The sequence below is a fragment of the Carcharodon carcharias genome, chromosome 2, assembly GCF_017639515.1.
Source record: "Carcharodon carcharias isolate sCarCar2 chromosome 2, sCarCar2.pri, whole genome shotgun sequence".
NCBI classification, from domain to species: Eukaryota; Metazoa; Chordata; class Chondrichthyes; order Lamniformes; family Lamnidae; genus Carcharodon; species Carcharodon carcharias.
Genome location: NC_054468.1, coordinates 189,169,692 through 189,193,333, shown reverse-complemented (window position 1 = coordinate 189,193,333; position 23,642 = coordinate 189,169,692). Strand labels below are relative to the sequence as shown.

The 23,642-nt window shown below is 37.4% G+C and overlaps 1 protein-coding gene across 5 annotated transcripts in view; it reads left to right on the top strand.

Annotated features, from left to right (window-relative positions):
* The window catches only part of esrrga (estrogen-related receptor gamma a), a 264,887-nt gene that overhangs the window by 176,902 nt on the left and 64,343 nt on the right, over window positions 1-23,642 (top strand). For all 5 annotated transcript variants that reach the window (XM_041213293.1, XM_041213275.1, XM_041213282.1 and 2 more), the window contains 2 exons: window positions 6,119-6,531; window positions 9,038-9,154. In XM_041213293.1, coding sequence (XP_041069227.1) covers window positions 6,132-6,531; window positions 9,038-9,154 — 517 coding nt within the window. In that variant the 5' untranslated portion in view covers window positions 6,119-6,131. The remainder of the gene's footprint in view (window positions 1-6,118; window positions 6,532-9,037; window positions 9,155-23,642) is intronic.

Genomic DNA, 23,642 nt, shown 5'->3' with positions numbered 1-23,642 from the left:
ATCACCACTCACTCTCTCACACACACCCTCACATCACATTCTGGCCTCACCTCTGGAGACTTCCTCCTCAGCCCTCACCATCATGAGACCACTTGCACAGATCAACATGTGCCCCCACACATACACTGGGGCACCTTCCTTCCCCAGTACAGCCCTTGCCCTGCAGCCTCTTCTCTTGCCTGAGGTCATTTTTCCCCCTAGCCCTGCAGCCATTGAAAAGCCACCTCTGCATGACGGCTGGTCTGGTGGGTAGAGACCTGTCCATGAGCTCCCCTAAAAGTGATGTAGTGCTGCCTGCGGAGCCTGGTGCTGATGATCATAAGTCCTCCTGAAGCAAGGTAGGGAAACAAACCTTGAAGTCCCGAGTGAAGTCTAGCTCACCAGGTGCATGTTGATCATGTACAGTTGTGAAGCTCTGATGTGCCCGGTTGATCCAGCTTGGGCAGTGATCCCTGCAAGCAGGACTTAAAATGAAATGCTAAAGTATTAAAATTAGGTTCCTGATGTGCAGCGGCGGGAAACACAGCCCACCATTGACCGGTGGAGCGGACAATTGCAAACTGGTTTCACAATGGCGTAGACCTAATTATTGGCCTTTTCGCCATATTGTTTGCTCACGCCCACCATGACACCTGCCACCAACAGGACCAGACAATTCCAGCCATGGATTTGAAGATTAAAGGCCATGTTCCTGAATAAGCCTAGTGTCATGGCAGGATTTTCTTTGAAAATGCTATTGCTGAGCATTGCTCTTATAATCTGCCTCCTTGTGAAAGTTACTTTTCCTTTTCTTTGTGTTTAATTCTTTATCTCCCTCAGTCTTCCTTCCCTCTTATAATCTAGGCACTTTTAAGACTCAAGCTTGATGCCAAGTCATTACTCTTTCCTGATTAACCCAGCCCTGTCCTCTACTCTGTTCGACCTTGGTTATACCACATAACTAAGAAGGTGTTCCAAAACTGGAAAAAATGCAAAGCAACCAAGTCGCTTCTGCTTTTCACTCGTGCAAGTGATAGTAGTAAATCTGAATAGTAGGTGGCTGCTTTTGAATCATCAGTGGCACTGATGAGCTTTGGTACAATGTATCACAAGCTTTTTAGGGTGCAGGCATATGGAGCAACTTCATTAATAACTATTATTGTTGAAAGCCTTTTTATTCGCATTTCATCATGTGGTCGTGGAACTGAAGGGCGAAAAGAAAGTCTTTGAACAGTTATTTCCTTCTTTGAAATGATTTGAAAAACTAGATAGGTAGGTTAGATTTATCTTATCTAGGCCCCTCTCTCCTCCATGCTGAGATTCTGAAACAATGTCCAAAAGGTGAAATTCTATTTTCATCAACTTCACACAAAGAAAAAAATAAACTGAGAAATTATTGCTCTATGAAAGGGAATAAAGTGGGGAATTAATGCACAGGTAAAGTGAAATTATACTGTTCCCTAACCAAAATCCTGATTTTCTTAACAGACGGTAGAGTCTTGACTTGCCCTCCACTGTTTTTTTAAAACAAGAAGCAAAATAAAGTGGCATTTAAAGAAATGGCGACACTTATAGTTTATGTAGTTGAACATGACTGCCCGCTGCAAACTGGCAGGTACAATAGATAAAGGCTTGTGAACTGTACAGGTCGACCACTTGATAACTTTCCATCAACTGTAGGATGTTGCACAATTGAGATACAACAGAAATTGAATAGGTAGTTAGTGAACAGGGAAAAGAGATAAAACTGCCAAGATTCATAACATTCTATAAACAATGGTATTTTACAACAGCAAAACACTTAATTGAATTGGGTTAGTTATATTTGTTCTTGTGAGGAGGCGGAATAGAAATGTTTTAAGCAATGTTTAAATTTGTTATTCTTTTTAGTTTGCTGAATTAAAGTTTGTGCTATGCTATCACAAACTTTTTACACAGTAATATTTTAATGTGGGTAACACTTGTTTGTCTCACTGGACTGTATAATCAGAAGTGAAATTAGCACCATGATAGTAGTTTGGATCCAACTTTAAAATACGTTGAAAGAATTGTTTTCTCTGGCATGCTGCATGGTTTCACAACAAATGTATACAGACTGTGTTGAGAACTAATCTTTTATTAGGGCAAAATATTTGCATAAATGAACTTGACTATTTGTTCCATTTTTAACGACATTTGGAAATAAATAAAAATTAAACTAGAAATCTAAAAATAGATTGAAGAAAGATTATTGTTGTCACAAAAATTGCATCCATTCCCAATGCACAGAATCTCCACCTGGCACAGATTGGAGGATTTTTGTTTTGTCCTTTATGCAAGATTCTTTCAGCCTGCACTTCACCCTTTTTAATTTATCCCTTTCAGACAATGTGTTCAGCTCCATTATGGAAAATGTAGTTTGCTTTATTGTAGTATTTCAATACCCACTTTCTTGCCAGGAGAGTAAAGGACTGCAGTATGCTATTAAGAGGATTGCGTGACATTATGTCAAATTCTGTTGAGTAGTTGCAGTGTGAAGCTCCTAGTTTTCCTCTTAACTCTTCTTACTGTAATACCTGTAGTTTGCCTCTTTTAACTCTGAATTGCAACAAATCCTTTGCCCTTCGCAATGACGTTTATTAATAGAATATTCTATTTTCTGCCCTTCATGGCCATAATTCACAATGTATGTATTTTTTAAATTAGGTACACAATTTAAAAGGAAAATAAGTACATTTCTAGAACAACACACTCCTTTTTGTTCCACATCCTGACCATCTGACATTCATTTCATCGGTACTCTGGATTTTAATCCTAACCTATAGAAATCTCAGATACAGCTGTAAAATGCTGTTGTTGCCAGAATAAAAAGTGCTCATTCCTCACCACTATGCCTTAATGCAATGATGATATGTTTGCTCTGACAGTTGACAAGCCATTGTATCATTTAGATTCCATAATGACACCTTGTCACACTGAAATGGTCATGTTTTCCCAAATCATACATTACAGTGTTGATTCCTGACATACTGTATCATCTAGATGTGCTTTTACCACCCCCCACATCCCCCCCCCTTCCAAGTTGAATGCAGTTTGGTGCCATTTTCCTATTGACTGATCCATATTTTGGCACCTTGTGTAGAGAGTACAATTAGTTCAAGCAGAAAAGTGAATTACAATGTGTTCTTCAAAGCAGAAACGTTAACATTGTAGCTGGATTCTTTCACTGGAGCACAAAAGAATTACAGTGATTACTTTCAGAACCACTAATCTAAATTCAGAGAAGGTTCTCCCTCAGTTTGCAGAATCTTTTCAGAGCAAGAAAAAAAATTGCATTTGAATGAGGTGGAAAAGGAAATTGATTCATAAGTATGTCTTCAAATAACGTTCAATTCAGATAAAATAACTTTCTAGTTGTGAGTTGCTACATGCCTAAAGTCTGGTTGATTCTCAGAAGAAAAGCAGTGCTTTTCAAAATCTAATGTAAGCATCACTATTTTGACAATACTTTGCACAAAGACTACTTTTTTAAATGTACCTTAAAAATAGAAAGTAATGCATTAAAGCTAATGACTATCCTGTATCCAGGGAAGATCAGTTAGGAAACCACATTATTTTAAAAAGGTGCATTATTCTTTCGGGTTTATGGTTTGTAAGCAGGAAATTTGTAACTGTGAAGAGGTCTGTTTATGTGTTGGGAGATCAAAAGTAGAGGTGGCCATGCCAATTTTCTATAATTTTCACAATAGAAATTATATTGATCTGTTTGAAAATATACTCTGAATACGTATAATGTGCCACATTGTTTGTCAGGCATTGTTTACACGCAGGCATTTTTGATTTGTAAGCTTAAAAATGTTCTAACAGAATTTAATAGTCTGTTATTTCGTTTAAAGAGGCCATCAGTTTAACAGGTAGAGTGCCCATATTTTGATGAACCACATTGCCTTTAGATGAATGATATAAGGAAAAAGGGAGGACTTTTTCTTTCATTCGTCTGCTTCATTATGGATGACTTGCTGCCTTGGAAGGTATCATGGTCAATGTCATAGGGTTCGGCGTGACCATAGGGGATCACTGAAGTGCGATGAGCTGAGTGATGCCATTTTGGCTTTTTCGTAGCCCAACAAAGAAGTAACAAAACTCACTCAAAAGAGGCAAGAATATTCAAGTCCAAACACTGACGATTACTTCAGTTAATGACTTACAGGTCAAAAGGGAAAATGCTGTATGATTTGAGATTGTAGGCTATCCTCCAAACTTAAAACTCATCAATAAACTGTTACAGTCACAATTTTTTGTTTTTATTGCTCCAAAGTTGATAAGGAACACAGAGTTCAAGCCTCAGAACCTGCAGTGCAGCATATAATGGTAAAACCTTTAGAATTGTCCAGTTATCATTGAACTAAATGGGAAATCTGGAAAGTTTCAGATGGCAGTAGATAATGTGTTACTTCATCAATGCAGTATACATGTAAACAACAAGGAACTGAGTTTATTTTTAATCTTTACTTTTTAATCTCATCCTAATCTCTGTTTTCTTCCAAAACATGTTTAGAAACCATCTGAAAATGTATTCAACATAGTTGGAGACATAATAGGTCTATTACCTGGAGGTAGATACATTCTCATAGCAAGTATATGCTCAAAGGGGAAACCCAGAAAATGGAGAAAATAATTGGTACACAAATACTTAGACCTCCCCATTACTTAACAGAATGCAGTTAACTAATAGTAAAATGGAAGTAAACCTTGAAATACACTAATCATTTTTGATTAGAATGTGTCCTATCATATACCTTGCAATTAGTTAATTGCATTTGATGATTCATTTAATTCAACAGGTTATCAATTGTCTTTTTCAACCTAATAAATAGTGTGCTATAGATTCCTCTTTGTTCATATAAAAAGGTGTTAAAGTGTCAAGCAGCTCTTTTTGTCCAGCTTTGGTGTGGTATCAGAGGGTCATTCTTTACCAGACTGCATGAGTGAAGGACCTTGCCTGCAACAAATTTTCCTTGCAGCCAGTGCTGTTAATGAGAGCAGTAATTAATTGATATCTCTCCCATCCCTTGACTACCACTCGGGGCAAAGAGTGGGGATTAAATTTTTCCCAAGTCAACATTAGAGAGAGCTGAATGTGCATTGACTTACAACAGCTCTGTGAATTCCTCTAATTTAGAGTACTTACTCTTCCACTTATTACATTGTAATTACTGCTCTCCAATACATTATGTTCACAGACTTCAGTTGGAAATTATTAGTGCACTCTCCCTCTCCTCTTGAAATTCCATGGCACTATTAATGTGGGATTAGAACATGCACAACTATCTATAAATTCAGTTGTCAGGTGCTGGTTTTTATTCTGGTCTGCAGTTGAATTTAAAATTAGAGGCACTAAAATTCACATTAGCAGCAAGAGCAATGGAATTCTAAAAACTATATTTAACAAAGAAAACCTTTTCTGTCAGAAAAAAGCTATTTGGGAGGTTATGATCTTATCCTTTTGTGGGTGAAGAATTGACTTCATTCCATTTTGTGCTGTCAATGCAGAATTTGATGTCACTCTGCACTGAGCACAGAGATTTGGTTGTGTTTTTCAAATGGGGGTTAATTTGTGTCAATTGAAAAATTATTGAATCAATCTTTGGGGGATTTTTGTCATTGTACTTTTTTTTGTTACAAGTTTCCTATTAGCATTTTGAGACAACTCACATTTAAATCTCAAAGTGTTAACCACAGTAATTGCTTCAAGCCTAGCTGTGCCTATTTTGCTCAGCATATCTGTATTTTTAAAATCTTGCCAGTCTTTTAGCATTAAGATAGGGCAGGTTATATTCAGATAATACCTATTTGTAACTGTTGCGCAATGACTGTTAAAATCTGTTCCCAAGGTAGAATTTGAATGAGAAAATTATTTTGGGGAGAGAAGCAGTTTTGAGGATGATTTCTTTCCTTTTCCTCACTTCTTCTGCCCCCACCCCCACCTTTAAGTTTTGTTTACCACCTGTCTTTAGCTTTGATAAACCTCTGTCATGCCCTTATGCTGATTATGTTCGTGTAGAACAACTTGTATTGACTAACGAATGAATGATGCCTGGTCCCTTGCCTATCAGAAAGCCCCTAAAGAATGTTGTTTTTAATTCGATGCTTTTCACAGGCTTCTCTGCAGAATGTCAGCCAAGGATCGACACATTGATTCGAGCTGCTCATCATACATTAAGACAGAGCCGTCCAGCCCTGCCTCGCTGACAGATAGTATCAATCACCACAGTCCAGGTGGCTCGTCGGACGCCAGTGGGAGCTACAGCTCCACTATGAATGGACACCAGAATGGCCTGGACTCTCCCCCACTCTACACAACGACCAGCTTGGGCAGCAACGGCAGTTCCCGTAAACGGTACGACGACTGTTCGAGCACTATAGCCGAAGACTCGCAGACCAAGTGCGAGTACATGTTGAACTCCATGCCCAAAAGATTGTGTTTGGTCTGCGGTGACATAGCATCAGGATATCATTATGGTGTTGCTTCCTGTGAGGCCTGCAAAGCATTCTTCAAGCGCACTATACAAGGTAATACCTTTTTGCTATTCTACCAAATATTCGTATAAATTTTTTGTCATTAAGGTAAAAAAATGCATTATCAGGACACAGGAGATAAGGGTCCGCTGTGTAGTCTTAGTTTCAATACTAATGAAACAACTTTGCTTTATTAAGTTTCTAATTAGTTAACTGATGACCCCAAATTAGATGTAGTTACCAGTTGACAAAATAAAAGGGTGGTTAGTAAATTATCTGAAGAACAAGCACCTTAAAAAAAATTAAACCTGGTTTAAAAGACTTTCCACAGATGATGTAGAGAGGCCAGCAATTGTACACAGCAAACAATGTCAAACTGAATATTTCCTCAGGAATGCCAGAGGTCTTTATTTCTTTATCATTCCTTTTAGTCATTTCCACTAATTTTAGCAGGAGCCAGCTGATTGTTTTCAATTGGCTTCATGCAGAAGGAAAAACTTAAATATTCAGAAAATTGCTTTATCCATTCAATACCTACCCTGTATTTATGAAAAGAAACTAAGATATTTTTAAAGACATATATTGACTGGACCTTCTGCATTGTCATTGTTCTTTAACTATTGTTGTACATAAGCTACAGTTAGTTATTTAGGTTATAACTAAAATTTGGTGAACTTTTTGTAGTTCTTAAAAAGCACACATTACTCTCCTTTTATTTAAATGCTCAAGTTTCCACTAACGCTCGTGTATAACACTCATTTCAGATGAATAAATATTGAAATTACAATGCAAATATCCCCCTTTTGTGGTGTAACTTGGGCAATTTTTTCTATTATTCAAGATGAAAATGAGCAGTTAATGGTGTGTATAGTAATTAATGACTAGTTAATGATGCATATAGTAATTAATGAAGGTGATGGGAGATTGAAACTTGAAAATAATTTTTGAAAGAATACTTTTTGAACCATCTTTCTCAGAGGTGAGCATCACTATTAGCAGTGATTACCTGCCCTGTTTATGCCTTCATTTGTAAGACTTCTGTAGAAGGTATTCATATAAATTACGATGAAGTAGAATAATTTTTTTTAAAAATCAGATTGAACAGGATCTCGGTTTTGAATAGTTTGTGCATAGGTTGTGTCATCTATAGGATATCAGTTCAGTACCAGTCGTGTCATATAATTCTTGTGACTTCTTTTGACGTAAAGTATGATCTCTTATCTGAACTCATGGTTACACTGGAAAGGACTGGAATTTTCTATCCTTGCACAACAATCAGAGCTTCACTGAGACCTTGCAGTGCATGTGGTGGCATAATACACAATACAAAGCCATTGCAATAAAGTTCCTACTCTCCAGTAATACCTGAATCCATTTGATTACTGCATTTGTGGTAGTGCATCGCCATTTAATTTCTCAGAGTATCTATAGGCAATTTGGTTATAATGGAATCAGTATTTGGTCACTAATTTTGTTTGTTGCTCAGCAGTTCTTATCTCATACCGCATCAATGGCTACGGTGCTCAATGATACTGGCCTGTTAGATGCACAATCATTGCCCCATATGCTACATTATGCAGACCAATTGCTGTTTCCATTTATGTGGCTATGAAGACACTTTTACAGCAAGTTACAGATTGCATCTAGCCATAAATGTTTCCATAAATGGACCCCAGTAGGTTTTCCTAATTTTTAATATCCTCAATTAAGCAAATATAGATGAGAGTGAGAGAGAGCATTTTATTCTAAAATAAAAAAAATGTAAAACTTCCGGACCCTATGTCAGTTTCCTGCTAGATCTTCCCTGTTCTTAAAAAAAATACATATTTTTAAAAAAATGTTATTCTTTCTTTGTATTTGTAACCAATGTTAGACATTGAGAATTCATTTTCTTTCCTGCAGGAGAGGTTGCACAATTTGCATCTGCTGAATACAAGTTGAATTGTAATGTTTTCTGTTAAGCAGTTGTGTAAATGGGATGTATATGTGAATAGATTTCTTTCCCAGATCTGTTGTTTTACACGAGGTTTTGCATTGAATGAGGAGTTTTCAGTATTTAGTCTCTTAGTGTTCCACTAATCTGTTATTTAATGAGGAAGCATCGGCTCAGAGAAGGGTAGTCAATATAAATCAGTGTTTACAAAGTGTGATTAACTCTGAAATATTTCATCAGAGCTGCTGTCCCAGGTGGATGCGGTGCTAATTACAGGGAGTTGCATATGTTTCTAGGGGAATGTGATGGACCCTGAGTACTGCTAACATGTAGTATCAAGGTTACAATTACACTCACTGCCAACCTGCCTTGTCTGCACTAGCAATTTATGCACTCTGTGTGATGACCCTCCTCTCCAGAGGACAATAAACAAAATGCATTTTCATTAAGACACTAATGTATTTAACCACAGAGGACCAGAGAAGGTTGGGGAGGAGGGTATGGAGGAGAGCAAAGAGAGGGAGGAAGATTTAAGAAATCAGCAGATGTCCAGCCCTGTGTTCTTAAAGTAGGATGCTCAATCAGAAATTTTCCTTGATTTATTTTTCTGTCTTTCTGTTACTGCAGGTAACATTGAGTACAGCTGCCCAGCGACAAATGAATGTGAAATCACAAAGCGTAGACGCAAGTCTTGCCAGGCCTGCCGTTTCATGAAATGCCTAAAAGTAGGCATGCTGAAAGAAGGTAAGGTGCAATATGACGTGCTTTTAATCTCCAACTGTTTCATTAAGCCTTTCCTTCTGCAGGCATTGCATTTCATATTCCTAACACATTAAGGAAAAACTTAAATAAATCTTTTGGTTTTTACAGTATAATATAAGGTACAGTATAAATAAATAAGCATATTTCATTGTAATCATTATTGTTTTAGTGATTTTTATGCAACTGAAGTGACAGAAGCATGATAAATCTTAATGTTAATAAATATATCATATGTATTGTATACAGATCTGCACAGGTAAGTTAAATAAAACGCATAAGTCAGTTTTATATTTGTTGCATGTTGGCATATGCCCAGCTGACTTAGAAGTCTTACTTCATTAAAAAAACTTATTTCATAACATTCAATGTATTTAAATTGACTTATTTGGGAGCGATGTTTGATGCAGTGATGTACCTAAAATTCAAAAGTAGAAATAATTATGATCGCAATCTACAGTGGGTTCAGTGATCTTGTCAAACTCTAGTTGATATGTCAACAGCAGAAATTTATGAAAACTGAGTATTTGACCTTTTTTTCTCCACATGTTTGCTTAAGAATCAGACTGAATAAAGAAGCTTCTAGTCAAACACTGTTCTGCCAATTACAAGGTGGCAAGTTCAAATTCCAAAGTCCTATTTCAACTTGCTTCTCAATTTCTAGCAGAGTTCACCAGACGGAAGATTACCCATGAAAATGAGACATTCAATCTTGAGCTCGTGGGGGTGGAAAGATTTTGTGGTGGGAAAGAAAAGAACTGATGCAGGCTGGATTCCCCCACCTGAATCATATCTCTTAACCAATCATTCACAAAGCTGATTGTATTATCTTAGGCATGCAGAAGCGTGACTACCACCCCCACCCCCACCCCCCAACCTTTCTAAGCATCCGAGGATGCATGATCTTGAACAGCCAACAAGTAACAGAAAATAGAAAAAAAGTGATGGGAGACGAAAAACTTTCAATAAAAAATACATTTTTAAAATGAATAGTATGTGGAAATTGGAAGGGTAATGCTCCAATGTTTTATACAGTACTGGTAAACCTGACTCCTCCAGGAGGAGCACTCACTGTACTTTGTAATTAAATGTTAATAGTAATGGCTCTTGAAAGAGAGAGAATCCCCTTTATCACCTTCTACTAGACTGCATTTTAAAACCACCACAAATCAAATCCATATGACCTACCTTTTCAAATGTGGCCATCTTTCACAGAATAAATAAATAAGAAATTGAGCTAATCCACTTCAGGTACCACATTGAACAGAAGAGATGGGTCATTTTACAACATAATTCAATTTATTAATGTATCCTGAAATGTTTAATGTCAAGAATTTGCAAAACAAAAATGTTGTGATATGCTGACACAGCTAAAGGGACACTGTCATTGTAATGTCATTGTTGTACTGATTTCTTCTCCAAGGTTCTCTCCATTCTGCCACCAAAAGTGCACTTTAAAACAACTATTACTGGTCCAGTCTCAGAAGTATATACTAAGTAAGACTAATTCCAAAACAGGGTCCTGTGAATTTTGCTTCATGGCAGCCATAGCCTTACAGTCATAACAAAAAACATTTTAAGATATAATTTTCTGTTGATTTTATATATGCTTCTTTTCAACATTTAGAAAATATGATGTTAAATGCTGGTAACTTGCATTCATCAAATCTTTGCAACCCCCTCCCCCGCCCCCCCAACACCCCACTAACCAACTTCCTTTTATTTTACCCACCTCTGAATATAAATATGTAATCAGGCAATATAATTGGGTGCTTCTCACTTGCACATATGGTACCAGTATTGTACCAACAAGTGTGGAATTATTCCAGTGGCATTGTCTTCCGAACTGTAATTGTTCTAATGCAATATGTTCAATACATAATGTAGTATATCCTTTTCTTCCAAAATAAAACTCTACAGTAATGGAATCAGTAGCTTCTGTTCTCACACAAATATAGTATAGTAATGCCTTTGGTAGCTACTGTTTCTTCACATCTGCCAAGATATACCTCTGCCCTCACAGCAGCATCCATTATGCAGGCCTGTTTTAAATGTTTTAACATTTGCTTATGTGCAAGAGTTTAGATGACAGCTCAGTAATTGATAAGGGAAGTTAGAGACAGGCCTGACGGATGTTGTGCTGGTTTTGATATGGCATCTTTCCCCATGAGCCTTCAGACAAATAGCAGCCTTTTGTTCTACTCCCAGCCACCCATATACACATATATCAATATGGCACTCCCATTTGTTGTGATGTGGTTGAATTTGATATTGGGGTCCTTCCTTACACTTGAATTACTGCTTCAAATAAGCAATTAGAGTGTCTACAATGGAAACCTTGAAAACTCTGTAGTCTAATGAAGCACAAATTTGGATGCAGAACATGAAGGTATTTGAAGTTGGTGTTGCCCTCTGGGGAGATGATTGCCATTTGGGAGCAAGCATACAGCTAGACTACTCCTCCTATTTTTTTTCTTTTCCTCCCCCATGTGAACTGTTTTTAGATTTAGTTTTGTTTTACAGCAACATGGAAGAGAATCTGCATCATTTTGTCATATTGATGCCAGCACCTGTGTTTCAGTGGCTGCTAGTTCATTTGCCAGTGTTTGAATCTGTTATTTGATTGAAGAACTGTTCTGTTCCTTTAATATTCATCTGCAGTTTCTTCCTCACCCCATCTGCTAGTGGAGAGTAGTTGTGGATTAGCTCGTCTGCAGGTACAGGTTTCATAAGAGGTAACTACAGCCTGGCTGCCAAAGCAAGCCCACTGAGAGCAGCTGTCTAGCCTCCCCCTTTTGCACTTTACCCTCCGTGGGCCCTCCGAATCTTCCTGGCTGGAGGCATAAATCATAGTCTTGTCACTAGCTCTTGGTTTTTGTATTATGCAATGCCTAAATTCATATGGAGCTGTTGGAACATAAAGATAGATTATGGCTAACTTAAAAAGGTTTATTCTCATGCATTTTAACAATATTACTTTTTGTTTTGCAGTAAAACCTCCAGTAAGGTACAGTATTAGAATTACTGAAGCTAATTGAGGCAATATGTATTAATTTACTAACTTGTAATTATCACCTATTAACACACTATTGTAATTCCAGACCATATTATTCAATGGCTGTTAATATAACTGTCTGCCCAAATAATTATTTGGTACAGGTTATATTTTGAGAGAATTGATAGACTTCAGACATTTTAAAGGGGATCTTCTACCCATCCACCTGACAGAAAGCGAATGAGCAACAGTTAAAATCATTTAGCTAGGTGACCTACCCGTCGGCATTCTGCGCCATTCACACTGTCCTATTTTAACCTGCTCTTCTGATCAGGTAGCTAAAACGCTCACCCGAAACTTCTATTAATATGTAGATCAGACTTCGATTATGTTATCGGGTCCCAGTTGCAATTTTAACTCTAGCCTGAGTGGGGAAGCAGTTATGGCTTTCCTGTCAGATGAAAACAGCAGGAAGAGGATCCAGAGTCAAAATAAGCCCACTTTTTTAAACTTCCATTGCAGGCCCAGGAGCAGCAGGAGTTGCCCTGGCTTCCCTCCCATGGGAGTGTTCTTACACCCCTTCCCAACAAGTTACCTTGTTGCTGGTGAACTCGACACCCCAATTTTCAATCCTGTTCATCGGTCAGCTGCTGTTTGCCACCTATTTAAAATGGACAGCTGGCCAATGACATGTAGATTTGGCCTAGGAATTAAAATCTCACAGGCCTCACACTGCTGGGGTTTGGCATTTACCTGACACTCCACCCATCCAATTCCATTCTTGGCTAAATCAGGGCTCTTGTGTCTGTGATCATGGAAAGGCTAGGTCTGATTTTTGGACCATATTTTATGCTCCAATCATTTGGAGCATGATGTTACTTACATTAGTGAAGCAGAACAGTAATGATGCTTTATTTGAAAATGCAGCTAATGTATTCGCCCATGTAACATACTTTAAAGAATGAATGCCACTCTCAGTTGAGCTTATTGTAAACTATACATCTATATTTGATTACTTTTTCATTGTGCTTCTGCATTACCAAACATGGCACAATCTCCATTTCACTAAAATGACATTCCGAGCTATATTTTAGAAATTTCTATGAAGCAGAGACCCTAAAATCTCATTTTAATTTAAAAAGGCACCAGCCATGAATAGCTTCTGACTAAACCAATTTGTGTAGTAAAATACATCGAGGTATTCCAATTACAAACTGATGAAGAAGTAACTGATGTAATATTTCCGGTCAACCTTTACTTCATCTTTTAGGATCTCTTTTCTAAAATGTTGAAGCTGACTCACATATGTAGGTTCATTGTCATTCGCTTATGTGTACATATATTTTTTGTTCTCATTAATTATATTGGAAAGCATATTTGCCTTTATGGAACTCCAAAATCAAAATGTAAATAAGTATTTAATAAGAGAATTTTTTAGTTCTCATTCTTTGACATTTACTTGTTAATTTGACAGAAGCTTCCAGCAATAACAAGCTATGGCTTTTTGCATTTCTGGTAGATAAAAACAAAAGGGAGGGGGAAAAAACAACAAATGCTACCACATACTTTATCATATTGGACAAAAGGAAGATTTTTTTTACCATTCCAAAGTTGTAAAGTAAGTCCCCATAGATTTTCTATTGATCAGGTAAGCATTTCCTGAACATGTTGTACTGTCAGGAGCTAATGGTGATTTTTGTCAAGTGTTGCCTTCTGGGAGCTTGAATACAATTAAGGGGTAAGTGTTGGTGAATATTTTCGTACCCTTTGGAGGGTCTCCAGGGAGGAACTAGCGAGGGACACGAGTCATTTCCAGCTGCACACCATACTCTCCACAAGTAGTATTTAAAGCAATGCTGCTTCTGACTGGCTGCCTTCCAAAATAACTTCTTCATTTGAATTCAAAAACGGAAAATTAATCCCCTCATGCTATTTCCCTGCCGAAAGATATTTTTATATTTTGTGTCAAATGTGAAGTAAGTTGATTATATCCTTGGAACATTTGTCTTTTGTAATTGCACAAGGTTGGAACTATTGCCTTGAATGCCTTATTTTATTGAAATATATCAATTGTTTTAAAGTTCTTAAATTTCCTAAACAAACCTTTTTCAGAAAAATCATTTTATTCATCCAAATTTGCAGGTATTTAGGTTCAAGATTTAGGAATCCTAACAACCAAAGTAGCCCAACCAGTGTATTTTGCCATCCAGTTAATATCAATGTTAGATTTCTTGACCACAAGGTTTTTTTTTGGTTTACTAACACTTAAAAAGTCACCTATATTGTAGAGATGAAGATGGAATGGAATATTATGGCAGCTATATTTTTAAGTGGATTTTGTAATTGCCGTAGCCAGCATGCATTCACCAGATTATAAAACAGTTCATTAGATTCCGAATATATCTTAGCGACAGATGGACAGAGCGTTCTTCGATTCCACCCTGTTTACTTACATTTATGTAGATTGTCGCTTCTGGTTCACGAACCCATGACAAACAGAAGTAAAACAGCATTGTAAATAAAGCTCAAAATTATATTTGTATTGATTCCCTGGTAATCTTAAAAGATTGTTCATCCCATTGCTGTAAGTATTTTCATTATTTTTAACAACTGGTGGCGTTTATATTTGTTTAGAAGTGTAGAGTTTATTTTTTCATAATCTGTTGTGGTTTGATTTTGATAATTTCCAAAGAGACAGGACTTTTACTTTCAGAAGCAGGTTAGCCAACAACAGTCTAAAACTTTAAAAATAGTACTTTACGATTAACTTTAAACTGACAAAGTGATGAATTGGACTGGATTTTTATCAACATATTTAAAGTGTATGGATACGAGTTTTGGATATCCAAATTATAATGGCAGTTTTTATATTGCTGATGGATTGTTCCTCGAGCACTTTTACCATTTTAAGAAACCAACCACTTTAAGAATATTTAATTTACAATGCTAAAATAAATTTGAGAAGCATTGAAGGCAAGTCCCAAATAGCTTTAAGATTCTCAATTTACATCTGTATTAATCAAACTCACTTTATCCTTCAATTCTTTATAATTCTAATTTTTTCAACAAATTCAGTTAAAGGAACTGCAAATATTGAATTAATGAATTCAGTTTGATCTTCAATTACATTGACACTTGTTTCTTGAAATAGTCAAATCCAGATGTGTGGCATAGGCAGCTATATGAACTGATATTTACTGTAGCAAGCATAGTAATTATACAATATTATGTGATGTTTTAAAGTCCATTATATAAGCTAGGAAGCGTTTAAAGGTATAAATATTGCCCCAGAATTAAGCCATCTTTAACTGCAATGCAAGCCATCACAAATCTTACGCCTTTACAGTCAGCTGTTTTTTTTTTGTGTTTTGAACAGTGCCCTTTATATACACAAGCACAGTGCACACATGCACACTTTGAATATTGAAGCCACTCAGAAAGCCTTAACTGATTTGTGAAAGGCAAGCAATCATATCACTGCCTAAAATATTCACACAAGTCCCATAAGCTGTTTAAATGTCTAATTTGGGCTATATTTGGGAGTTGCTAAAGTATGGAGATAAGATTAATCGTACACAACCAAGTGAAGCTATGGCTAAGACCCCTGATTCTGCATTCCGAGTGTCAAAATGTTGTCACAAGACACAAATGGAATGTGGCGATCTCAGATTGGTAATCTTAACATTGGCTCTGGTTAAACACAGTGTATGATAGTTTGATGTCAATACTCTAATTACCTCTGAATAAATTGTTCATTAAAAAGGAAATAGTTGTTTTGACTTGTATTGCACTAATGCCAACTATTCAGACAGAATTTTCTTTTAAGATAATGCAATATTTTCCTACACATATACATTTGTTTATAATTCCAAATGCAAAGAAAATATTCTCAAGAATTGTATAGAGACCAACTGTTCCTTACATTGTTTGTTATTACACACAGTTCTACACAGTATCAATCACAACATACCCCACATAGTTTCTCAAGTAACCTTTTAAGAAGCTAGGATTAGTAAGTGTAACAGTGAGAAAGCTGAAGAGCAGACAAATGGGTCATGAGTTAATACGATTTTGATGGCTGCAGGAAAATGCGATACTTTATTGCTTCATACAATAGCTTGTTAGTGCAACATAGTCTTCCTTTCCTCTTAAAGCATTAACAACTGCAAATGCCTGCAATGCACTCTTGACATCAGCCTGACCGTAAGTCTCATGGCATGCTCACCAGGGATGAGTAGTAGTTGTTGGCATAGCAAACTGTGTTTGTGACCTCTTAGCACTCTAGACAGCTGTTAAGACCCTGCCTTTAATAGGCAAGGTTAGCAGGGTGTAGGCTTCTTCTCAGTGCACTGACCAGAGCTCCTAATGCATAAAGGGGAGAACAAAAGACTGATGACAGCTCCTGATGTCTGGGCATTTCAAAAGCTGGCTCAAAAGTTCATCGTGATAGACTGGATTAGTGCACATTACAGCATCATTTGCCAAATACGGATACAGTATTCTAGTAGCCTTTCTATACATGTTAGGTTATCCATCATACAAACCATGCTAGCTGCACCTGGAAGGATGTTTCTTCTTGTACAGTTATTTTAGCTGCCGTGATAAATCCAGCTATTAGAATTTGAAGTCACTGTTACTCCAGCAACCCTTTTTTTTGCAACTGCAATCCACTTGCACAGCAAGGTAATATCATTAGAATTACCCAGGTCAAAACCCAGCTTAATGAAAAAGGGGAAATAGTTAAGGAAATAAAAGCCGCTTTTAATAGAGTTAAGGTGCTTCAAATCTACTTCAAAATGTGGCAAGGTGACAGCTGTTAATGGAAATTAGGACCATCCCACTAGAATCACTGGTGATTAGAAATTTCAAAAAGCTGAGTAGTACACAGGTACGTAATAATTTATAAATGCCATTTTATTGAACCTGGTGTGATTATTAATATCATTGAATAGTACTTGGTTTAAAGTTAGCATTTTGCATCAGCTTATTAGATTTCCTTCTAAACACACCTTGTATTGGGGAATGCTGCAATTGTTCCCATATTCAAACTAAGAAGAAAAAAAGATGTCACAGAGGGTCACAAATTATGTTCAGGTTTGACAGATTGTAGCCTTGCTTTACAAGAGCAGTAACATCTCATTTGTCACAGTTTGATCAGTAAGTGCGTGAATGCAAGCGGAAGGCTTTCCATCTCCGCACCAATTTAATAGTTCTGAGGCTGTCACCGGGCTAGAGCCACCTGCCCAAGAATTGCAACACTGATCTGTTTTAATTTAATCGGCCGTCAATCGGAATGAAATCATAAATCGTCTCCTTTGATTCCTCTGGCAGTATATTTTTTTCCATGATATTGCAGCATTAGAAAACGCATTTTTTTGAAGGCCTATGTAGGCAGTATTTAATACCTCTGAAAATCAAAACCTGGTGGACACATCATTGGGATTTTCAACACTTTAGCTTTGTCTTACAGTTATTGCTTCACTAACCAATAAAAGTAATGTTTGGCATATGAATTTCCTGAAAAGGGTGAGACGTAAGTGGAGTTATGTAGATTTCTTTAGTTTTATTCTTTGGACAACTAGGATGAACAGCTCTTGCATACTAAGAAACATACCATTTTTAAACTGGCAAATTTGAGCAACAGAATAAACTGTGGTACTTGGAGTGCTGTACTGACAAACTTGGTCACTGCACCAGATAAGATAAATGCAACCAAAAGCAGATTTTCCCCTCCCCCATGATGAAAATAACAAATGACAGCACATGCCCTGAAGGAGGCTGCTGTCTCTTTAAGTGAGTTTACTAAATGCATTTCAGTTTTGAGAGTAAATGGAGTTAGTCTATTGTACATGTTTAATTCCCTATTAGTCCCCAGTGTTTACTGCTGTGGCCAAGCTGGGGCACCTGTAAATTGGGTTAAATACAACACATTGTCTAAACATATCACAGTTACAATCATTCACCTCGAATGGTGATAAGAAACCTCTTGTATTATTGAATCTACAATGGGGAGGCTCTGCAGGCACAGAGATAACAGCTAGTTATTTCTCCTTAAGTAGAAAGAAAAACAGTGGCTTGAGCTTGCTGTTATGACTGTGACATTAATTATAACTCACTGAATTGTTTTATGCTGCTGGAGTGGTTTTGAGATTAAGCTCGCCCTCCAAGCTCCTGTGCATATGGCTCTGATTAAAAATATTTGTCATTCAAGAAAACTTTCATTTTCAAGCAGAGATGATGTATTTATTTTTCTCTGTGTAATCTTGCAGTTTTAATTAGTGGCACGCCAAAAAAACAGATTGGAATTATTTCAGCCGAGCAATTAAAATGGAATGCTAAGTGAAAGCTATTTCAGGTCCCCTATAGGGATTTAATGTTAACAATGTGTACTTTTTCTTTGGTGAATCCTTGATAAGCAGGAGGGTTAGACAGCTTTCATTATCATCAGAAGCACTTCATGGTCATTCTTTACTGTTTGAAAGCGATATTTGTTCACTGTAAATGGTCAATTTTTTTCAGGCTTTTGAAATATAATTTACAATTTTTAATTTGATCCAGTTTGATTAAATCATTAATTAGTTTGGAGTTAATTTTCTGGAAAATAAACTGAGCAATAAGGGTTAGCTTTATTAAGTTTACTGTGAGCGAGGTATAAGTAGCAGGAAATAAACTGACACAAACACAGGCAGACATGTTGTTAAACTTGGTGACTACTAAGTATAGCATTTTCTGTCATTGCCTCTGCAGTCACACATCCTAGAAAGACACCAGATGGTGTCATTGTGGTAATGCACAGTGGATACAGGATATATTGAGTGACATCACAACAGTAGTGTGTAATGAATGAGTGTATTGCCAATACTTTGGTTTCCGTATGAATACTGAGTTAGCTCTCTAGCGATATAACATATTGTACAGTATTTGGTACCTATTTTTTTAATCCAAGAGGGGTAGATTAGTTTACTGGCCTGTATTCAAAAAGTGGTTATATTAACTCAATGTAATGTCAATGGTCCAGTGTGCAGTGACACCAGTAATGTGAATACAAATTCATTTCACTTTTAAAAGGCATGCTTAGAAAGCAGAAATTTCTTATGCGCTCACGCTTCTTGCTCAGTGGTAGCAGTTGCAACCAATTGTGAAGTATTCTCTCCTTTTGAGACCACACAGTTTAAATTCTGAAAAAAGTTACAACAAACTCACTGTGCTGATTATACTGTCAATATTACTAACCGCAGAAACTGTTAGCTTAACCGATCACCTCCTGAGCAGGACAGTTAGACCTCTTTAATACTGTAATCAGACTGCCATTGCCAATATCAGATCAGCAGCTGCTGTTTAGATTTTAGCTAGCCAGCATGTGTGGAGAACTGCCTGGCTGAAACCTCAATTATTCTGCCCAGAAGAGAGCTCTGCATGTACATTCATCCGCAAGCTGTCTTGTACCAATTTTGAAGTTGGAGTGGCAATGCACCCTAAGTTTTGTTTTTAATGCACAATTTATCTATTCTAATTCCATTTGCAGTATGCTAGCATTGAAAATAATTGCTCATGAAGGCTAGCAAAACCCAACATGGACATGGAAAGAAATATTGACTAATGTGTTTTTTTTCGAGATGCTACAAAAATAATGAAAAGAAGCATTTTAAATCCGTGTTGAGCTCATAAAGAATCATATTGAAAGATTAACATTCCAAAGGCTATTTCTATGTTAATTCTAAAAGTGCTATTTAAACAGAAGAGTGACAGCAGAATAAGCTTTGGATAATCATTTTGTACAGCTCTTTATCCAATTCGCTTTAGCTCTGATGGTGTCTGTGTCCATGCAGACACTTAATGTTTTATACAGTTGCATTCTTCTCTCCAAATCCCTCCCCAAAACAAAAAGTTAAACAGAAGTTACAGCTGCTGCTCACATATTAAATATTCCAGCTTTTCAGCATCTATCCATTTGTTAAAATCATTGGAATCACATTTTCTACATTGGGAATATTAGAATTTGAGTTTTGCAGGATGATTTATAACTAGCGAATACATTTCTGTTTTATTGCTACCCATCCATACTTTAATAGGACAGTCCTGCTGTAACAAAATTAGTAAGTATTGATTAGGGAAGACATATTGAGAATAAGGGCAGCAGCAACCTACTGGTCTAGTGATAAGAATTCGGAGGTTGTGGGTTAGAGCCCAAGGGCCACCTGACACTTGACTCTGCCATCCTCGAGTGTGATGCATTTTGTCATTTTCTATCAAGGCGACTAGAAAGAAAGCTCCATATTGTCTTAAATGGAAGGCAATCAACATATTACCCTAATCTTCCCTTTTGCAGCCATTTCTTCTGCTACTTTATTATGAAGTGAGATTAAATGCGACTTTCATTTAGTTTGCTGTTGCAGTCGAAGGAGGTAAATGACCATGAGGGGAATGTTCAGAAAAGGCTGAGGAAAATTTTAATAAAGAGATGAAAGGCAATACCATATTCAAATAGAATTACAGCATTTAATCAACTTTATACAGATATTTAACAATTTAAAGAAAATAAAGCAATTTTCAATCAAGATAATTTCTCCAATTGGATGGCAGAAAAGGTATAATGAGTAGATAAACTTTTAGTGAAAAAGCACTAATGTGGTATAAAACAAGCAATCCTGAATGATAATCAGAAAATAAATTGGCAAAACAACAAAACACTGCAAAATCTTTTGACCATCCTTTCAGTCACTGTCTTATTTTCTCCATGAGGCTAAAGACTTATTAAGGCAAATCAAAATTATAGTATATTAAAATTATAAATTTTTGTGTTGAAATATCCCTAAACATTAATTCTGTTGAAGGTTTGTACCTGCCTCAGAAGCTTGATTGTTTGTATGATTAGTCTATCTCCCTCCCATAGCCTTGGGAAGTCAAGGGGGTTGTGGGGGTTGTGGGGTTGGGGCGGGTGGGGGTGGTGGTGGGCGGTGAATGGGCGAGGAGTGGTGGGGGCTTGTTGGTGGTGGGGAAAATGGGAGACAATTGGATTAGGACACCCATATGAGATTCCTCATTTTAAAGTCATGCATTCTGTCCTTTTTTTTTAATACTTGAATTTCGTATTATTATTTATATTTAATTAGCAAACCTGGTGCTAGTTTGGGTAGCAAAGCAGCATTGAATGGAGCAGAGTAGAAGGTTGAACAGCTTGGGCCTATACTCATTGGAGTTTAAAAGAATGAGGAGTGATTTATTGAAACATATAAGATCCTGAGGGGACTTGACATGGTGGATGCTTATAGGATGTTTCCCCTTCTGGCAGAGACTAAAACTAGGGGGCACCATTTAAGAATAAGAGGTCTCTCTTTTAAGACAGAGGTAAGGAGAAATTTTTTTCTCTGAGGGTCATTAGTGTGTTAAATTCTCTTTCCCAGAGAGCAGCAAAAGCTGGGTCAATGTATTTAAGGCTGGGTTAGGTAGATTTTTGATAGAGAAGGAAGTTGAGGGTTATTGGGGGGGGTGGGGGTTGGTTGGTAGACAGGAAAGTGGTGTTGGGATCACAACCAGATCAGCCAAGATCTTATCGAATGGCAGAGCAGGCTCGAAGGACCAAATGTTTACTCCAGCTCCTAAGTCTTATGTTGCTATCCACAGTACAGGCTCAGGGGAGAACAAATGCAAGACTGAGACAGGAAGGACACAATTATGAGGTAACTTGTCACTGACCTGGACAGCATCAAGCCTCCCAATTGACTAAGCCCTAGTTGGGCCGAAATCCTGCTGCCAAGAGCTGCTGGTCAATTAGAAATCAGTTGCTCTCCAGTACTAGCAGTGCCAGCAGGCAGTGGCTACTGCCGATACTACACTCAGACCTACAGAAGGGAGTGGCCATGGATCCCAAGATAGAGATGAGTATAGGTGGGATAGGGGTCGCGGGAAGGAGTTGCTAGCCAGGACAGGGGTTTGGCATCCTGCGGGGGCTCCCTTTCCTTATGGTAAGTCCCTCAGTCAGGCACAGAATACCAGTGATTGAGGGACCCCACCTGGTTAACTGTTGACAAGCCGACAGGCTTTGCTGAGAGGCCTTGGGAATGTGGTGGCGTTCCCACCCTGCACCTTCCGTCACCCCGATCAAATGCCTCCCCATCCCCCCCACCCCTGCTGTCAAAATCCTCTTGGGGGACATTAAATTTCATCCAAAATTTTTGATATCTTGTGTAAGTATCTGTGATTTATTGCCAGTTCGGTATTTTTATCGTGTTGTGGCAGGCCAGTTTGATGAAACCAACTCTGTGGCCAAATAAAAGTAATGGTTTTAAGCACATTCAGCTGAATTTTGCCTTGGAGTGAGATTGTGTTTGCAACAGCAAGCAATGCTGCAGGAGATCTACTAATGTGTCTGTACCTAGTTTATTTCTATAAGATTTTGTTTGCAGGATTACAGTCAGATTGAATAAAGAAGAAATTCAGACCATGTAGTTTCAGAAAAGCAAAAAAAAACTATTTTGTAATATTTTATTTAAATGAGGATTTGATGGTCATTTATCTGGTAAAATGAAAGCTGAAATCCCCCCTGCGGCTGAAATCTGAAACAGCCTTGTTGTTTATTGGGGTGAGAAGAGCTGATCAACTGACTATATATATTAATCGATTACAAATTTAATTGACTAATGATCATCTACTTGATTAAAGGTTTGGCTGTCATGTTTGTTCATTCTATTGATATTCATTGTGTTTCACAATTAATCAGTGGTATAAATTGAAATAATTGCACTCTTCGTTAGTATTAATTGAATCTCTTCATGCGTGTCAAAAAGAATTAACCCTTATCCTGCTGAACAGAAACAAATCTGTGGCACATGTTCTGAGGGTTAAGTGTAAAGTTCAAAATGAAAGACTTCTTCCACCCATCAGCTGTTCATGAAAGTCTGAGGAAAAGGTAAAGTTAGTGATTTCTATGCACAAGAAATGAACACTTTTCGTACCTTGAGTGAACAGGGAAAACAACTTAATTGACCATTTTCAGATGAAATGCTGGGTTCAACTCCCATCCAAAATAGGTATGGGTTTGGCAGAGCAACTGAAGCTAGCCACAGAGGGCTGGAACCAACTTCAGATTTGGGCTTCTTCAGTCGTAATTTGGGGGAGCTGCCAACCCACTCAATGAACTGACAGCTCCTTGTCAAACCAGGGAATGGAAATTAGGCTGCCCCATAGGCTAGTCAGCTGGAAATCTGTGATAAAGGAGGAAGAGGTGCACTGGGTGAGGCCCATTCAGCAGGGGGTTGCAGTATTTTACTACTGCTCCTAACCCCACAACTTTCCCCCTTTAAGGGCCACTGGTTAGACTACACAATTGGTTATACAAAAGGGCACAATGTGTACTGAGCATGGACCATCTGTTTTTATCTGATAATTGCAAACAATGTCCTACAACCCAAATACTAGCAGCCTCTCATCTGAATTTAGCAAGCACAGTGTGTGTCCATTTACAGGTACATTTGAAAG